The sequence below is a fragment of the Helianthus annuus genome, chromosome 14 (assembly GCF_002127325.2).
Source record: "Helianthus annuus cultivar XRQ/B chromosome 14, HanXRQr2.0-SUNRISE, whole genome shotgun sequence".
Lineage (NCBI taxonomy): Eukaryota > Viridiplantae > Streptophyta > Magnoliopsida > Asterales > Asteraceae > Helianthus > Helianthus annuus.
Window position 1 is genome coordinate 53,476,558 of NC_035446.2, and position 5,726 is coordinate 53,482,283.

The 5,726-nt window shown below is 36.0% G+C and overlaps 1 protein-coding gene across 5 annotated transcripts; it reads left to right on the plus strand.

Moving 5' to 3' along the window:
- The first annotated feature begins 255 nt into the window (after positions 1 to 255).
- LOC110908381 (probable NAD kinase 1) lies at positions 256 to 5,376 on the plus strand. Of its 5 annotated transcripts, none has more exons than XM_035983205.1 (12): positions 256 to 362; positions 677 to 776; positions 881 to 1,000; positions 1,630 to 1,787; positions 2,076 to 2,189; positions 2,337 to 2,431; positions 3,255 to 3,361; positions 3,474 to 3,547; positions 3,623 to 3,701; positions 3,795 to 4,099; positions 4,173 to 4,473; positions 4,988 to 5,376. In XM_035983205.1, exons 1-12 carry the CDS (start codon positions 336 to 338, stop codon positions 5,068 to 5,070), a joined length of 1,563 nt encoding a protein of 520 aa, XP_035839098.1. In that variant the 5' UTR covers positions 256 to 335; the 3' UTR covers positions 5,071 to 5,376. The 5 variants fall into 5 exon arrangements, with proteins under 5 accessions (XP_035839098.1, XP_022009006.1, XP_035839099.1 ...); XM_022153314.2 differs by having other exon boundaries at positions 5,119 to 5,175; XM_035983206.1 differs by having other exon boundaries at positions 4,983 to 5,103.
- Positions 5,377 to 5,726: the final 350 nt, after the last annotated feature.

Here is a 5,726-nt window from a genome sequence, read left to right on the forward strand (position 1 = left end):
TTCCGGAGTATTTGTCGCATTTAAACTGAGTACGTTTACGCACCAGTTTGCGTATAATTCTCTAGAAAACGATATAAAGTTTGAAATTGAACAAGAATTGATATGTGCAGAAGATACACATATTTATACAAGATCCCAAGTATGAAATACAATATTTCATCGGCTTGGTATTTGTTTGATGGTCGCGGTGACACAGGTGTCACAATTTGTAACTAAAAACAGAAAATAATAAAATATTATGAAATTGAAAATGAAGAAAGTTACCTACCAAAACCACCTCCGTAACATTAAATCTCCCCCAAATCGCAAGTCGAATCTCGATCGATCATTCAGCTATGAAACCTGGGCAGATTAAGTCTACAGTACGCTTCTTTGTTTGTTTGTTTCTTTCTTTTATCTCCTTTAGGCATTTGCTTCTGATTGATAGATAATTAGGGGTTTCATCGTTTGTTTGATAAAATTGGTTTTTTGGGTTAATTTGATGAGGAGTTGAAATTAAGCTACTACTGACTTTGAACTTACATGAGGTTGACAAAAGCTGCTCCAAATTCATAGTAAAATCCCACTTACTTGATGAAACTTAATAACATATACATGTTACAACACCATATGAATGGGCTGGGCTACTCTTTTCTTAAAATAAATAAAGTATTTTGTGCTCTGACCTTTTGAATAGGAACAGGAAAATGGTTTAGTTGCAAACTCGGAGAAAGTGATGGTTGTTGAGGAGGAGGAGGAGGAGGGTAATCTTGTAGAGTTTTCAGAGGCCATGAGAAGTATGGTGATTCTCTTGAAGCCCTTTCATTTCCATGAATAGGATAGGATAGGATAGGATGCTGATCATCATCATCATCTTGTGCTTTATTATGTCATTTAAAAGCTGTCAGCAAGGTCCTAAGACGGGCGGCACAAGGTAAAGCTTCTGCTCAAGCTGAGGCTGCTGAATGGAAACGCAAATACGAAATGGAGAGGGCCCGCAATATGCACTTACAGCACAAAGGTCTGTCTGTCTGTTGCTCACAAATCATGCTATTACACACCAGTACTCCACTAGTGCAATCGTAAACAAAAAAAAGAAAATTAATGATAAAAGTGTTAGGATTGAACACACACACGAAACTGAACATACACACACGAAAGCAATAAATGACACAAAGATTTAAAGTGGTTTGGTCAGCGGACCTACTACGTCCATTGTGCTGCAACTAGGGTTTCTTTATTATTCAGGTGCTCAAGGAATTACAAGTACAATGATATCAATATATAGAGACTAATCTAGGGTTAGGAAACTTAATCCCCAAGTTAGGCCCAAGCCCACATAGAGATACCTAGGGCCAGCTAAATTAAAACCCCAATTTAACTAACAAATAAAAACGTGTGGGCCAACCCAAGGCTAGGGTCGGCCCCTCCCTTGATCGTTGATTGGGCCTCCACACAAAATCGCCCAACTAAAAGTACCCTTCAATAATGTTTAATATAAAAACACATAAATAAAGTGATTGTTTATTAGGAGTTTTGAAATCAACTAATATCATTGACTTGTCTTTTATGACTTGCTACTTTTTTCATGATGATTGAGACTTGAGAGTGTACTAGTTTAAGTAAAGGTATCTTGTTTTCCATCTTCAGGAGCGGCATATAATGCGGGCAACTGCAACAAGCAGAAAGAAGAGCATTTGGAACTGGTATCTCAAAGGTGCTGTGGGGAAAATGGGATTTGTTCTCATGAGGTTTTGCGGGACAGCAAGGAAGAGGACTCTTGCTCCGATACTAAAATTACGAAAAAGGTACTTTGCTTTTTTTGTTTTTTTTTTTTTTAAGGTAGCCAAGTATGTTAATGATATCATTACGTTATATATTGTCAATATATGTGGTTGTTCGTTGAGACCTTGCTATACTTACCATAGTTGGTTTGGTGCATGACTCTGACTCGTGACAAATCGATATGAGATACCTAGACTTTCCTCTTGTCTTTTCTAACTACTTATTTTGGGTCCCTCAGTTTCCTATTTATAGCTAAATGTTTCAGCTAGTCATTTAGACAAAGTTTTGGTGGTTAATATTTCATATTGCAGGCATCATTTAAACTGCAATGGTGTAGCAGTGGTGATAACGATGACCAACATAAACATGACATTGTCTCGTTCGAAAAGGGACATATAACTACAGCAGAGCGCAGCAGTAAACAAGTATGCTTTTGTTATGCAGTGCAGTCGTAGACTTTTCAAATTTCTTTATAGTGTATTTCTGTTTTACATATGGTAGACATTTGGTAGAACCACAGCAGTAAACAAGTATGTTTTTCTAATTTGATTGACATGCATGCATGCATGCAGATTTCTTTGAAATGGGAATCTCCTCCTCAAACTGTGCTTATATTGACAAAACCAAATTCAACTTCAGTTAAATTGCTTTGTGCAGAAATGGTCAGGTAGTTTCTTTTTCACTTGTAATGGGTAAGATTTGTATTAAACTATGCCTTGGTTGGTTCAGATAATGTCTTTTCCTTGGTTTTAAAAAGCGCGCCCTAGGCGCAGGGCCTGGGGCTTTTTTGCTTCTCGCCTTGTGTAATTACAGGAAGCGACCAAAAGGCACATTTTTTGATGTTTTTTTGTGGGCTTTTTGGCCTGAGGCGCGCGCCTCATGTAACTTAGGCGTTTTATTGCATAAAAATGTTGTACCTTGGGTTTTTTGACTTGTACATGTAATTAAAATGGTATAAAAGCCTTACTTATAGCTATATTTTGGTTAAAGGAAGCTAAAAACATATGGGATATGTATGGGATATATAAAAAAAAATTTATATAAACATCTTGCGCCTCGAGTACGAAAAGCCCACCGCTTTTGCGCTTTGCGCTTCGCGCCTCAATTTTAGACCTCGTCGCTTTTGTGCGCCTCTCGCTTTTTAAAACCAAGGTCTTTTCTTATTTTTATGAAGAGGGATTAATGAGGCTCTTTCTTATTAAATGAGAACTCTGCAAGCTTTTAATATAGTTTCTCCTTTACCTTGTTATTAGTTTTGCCTCAGTTACTTGTAATTTGTGTTTTAAAAGACAAGTACATTGCTCTAAAAACACTAAATGACATTTTTTTTTTATTATTTCAGAAATATATGTTATATGTGTGGAACATAATTCTTTTTTATAATAAGAGAATCATAATGTCTCACAGAAATTTGGACTTAAAGCTTACATTTATAGCTAAGGAAGTTAAATATTTAGAGCTATAGATTATAACTTTGGTGGTATTTCCAGGTGGTTGACGGAGAAAAGAAAGTTGAACATTTATGTTGAACCACGAGTAAGAACCGAACTTGTAACTGAATCTTCATACTACAACTTTGCACAGACCTGGAATGATGGTGAGTTCTAGACTCGTATGTTTTTTATTTACACACGTAGAGGCATGTAAAAGTTGACCATCAAAGTCAATATTTGTTTGTTACTGTTTTAACTACTACTACTAGTACACAGACAAGGAGTTTTGGCTTCTGCATGAGATAGTTGATCTAGTGATAACTCTTGGTGGAGATGGGACAGTGCTTTGGGTATGTTCTACTACATTTCAAATTATAATAATGAATCATATATGTGAATGAGTTTGCTTCGTTTACCTTTTGCAGGCTGCTTCCATGTTTAAAGGACCCGTTCCTCCAGTTGTTCCGTTTTCTTTAGGTTCCTTGGGTTTCATGACCCCATTTTGTATCCTTTCATTCAATTTTAAATAAGAAAAAACATTGCAGCAAGCATGCCTAAAAAGTCATATTTGTATCTTTAACCTCATGATTAAATCAGATAGTGAGCGCTACAAAGAGTGCCTTAAATCAATACTGCAGGGTGGTATGAGCATCACACTACGGCACCGGTTACAGTGCCATGTGGTTCGAGAAGCAGCTGAAAATGAAAATGAAGGGGGGCCTATACTTGTGCTAAATGAGGTTACAATTGATCGTGGGATATCATCGTTCCTTACGAACCTGGAGTGTTATTGTGATAACTCATTTGTGACATGTGTACAAGGAGATGGCTTGATCTTATCAACAACGTCTGGAAGCACCGCGTACTCCCTTGCAGCTGGAGGATCAATGGTTCATCCACAGGTCTCTCTCTTATAGCTATGTATATGTATGCCAACTATGAGTTTTGTATCACCTTATCTACTATTGTTTGCAGGTTCCTGGCATCTTATTCACTCCAATATGTCCACACTCGCTATCTTTCAGACCTCTGATATTACCTGAACATGTAACACTTAGGATTCAAGTACCCTTCAACAGCAGAGGTCATGCATGGGTATCCTTTGATGGTAAGGACAGAAAACAGTTGGCGCCTGGAGATGCACTTGTTTGTAGCATGTCTGCTTGGCCGGTCCCCACTGTTTGTCGAGTTGATTCCACCAGCGACTTCTTACACAGCATCCATGACGGTCTTCATTGGAACTTGAGGAAGACCCAGTCCTTTGATGGCCTTCGCGGTATCTGAATATTCAACTATTACTTTATAGTGTTGCCTTCCTTGTATTTAAGTGTAGCTAGGAGATAGGTAAATTCACCATATAATTAACAACAATTCCTATATCTGTTGTTGTGTTGGAAATTTGGTGAATGGATATTTAGTGAATTAAATTTAATGAAATTATAATTATTAATAAACTCTTCATGTTCATATGGTGAATTAAAGACTAAACTCTTGAATTGAGTTTTTATGTCTTTTTAATTTAAGTCTTTATGTCTCAAGTTAAGTGGCTAATTAGGTGAGACTTTTCATTCATCCTCTACTCTTGTAAAAATAGTAGGCTAGAAAAATATATAAATACATGGAGAGTTCTTTGAAAAGAAGAAATACTTGAAGACCCATGTGTTAGGTATTTAGAAAAATATGTTTTCTCTATTCGATTTCGTTACCTTCGTATCATTTTTTTCACAACTTCTAACACTATAATTTTATCTAATGTAACCTCGGGCGTGTGGCCATTTCTGACAGTACAGACTGCTTCGGTTGTTGTACCCTGGGAGACAGACGCGTCGTCTTTAGTAGAGGCGCGGAATCTGTTTTAAGGGAAGCGTGTTGAACATGTACCTCAGCCACAACCGTCAACATTTGTTTGTTCTTTTCGTAGGAAATTATTGTACAAGAAGACGTGGTTCAAGACTTCGTTGAAGCCTACACAACAGATTGAAAACACAACGAACCATACAAGAAGACGTGGTTAAAGCTCTTGTTGAAGACCATAGTTTGAATCAGTTTAATTACATATGTTATTTTATACGTTATATTGTTAGGATTTGTACATGGCATGTTTAGTACAATTTCCCAAATACGTAAAGAGAGTATCTTTACTCTTTTTATATTTATTTATATATTTTTTTTATTATAATTGTGACCTATGTCCTACAATCTTAAAACAAATTTCGTGAGATTGTTGCTACAATCTTAAAACCTTATTTATAAGGATTTTGGGTTCACGAAAAAATTTATAATAAAAAAATATTTTTTTAGAGATTATGATCTTATAAATATTTTTTTTTTGGGAAATATGTATGTAGTATAACTTGTTGTGTTTGGATTTCTTAAGATTGAGATACAATCTTAAATCCTATATCGTGGTACAAAACGAATAGTTTTTGTTCAACCGTTTGGTTTTTGAAACGATTTCGGAATCGTTAATTTTTCTAACCTTTTTGTTAGATCGGGTTTATTAGTGTAAAACATAGGTTTTTTTGTAAA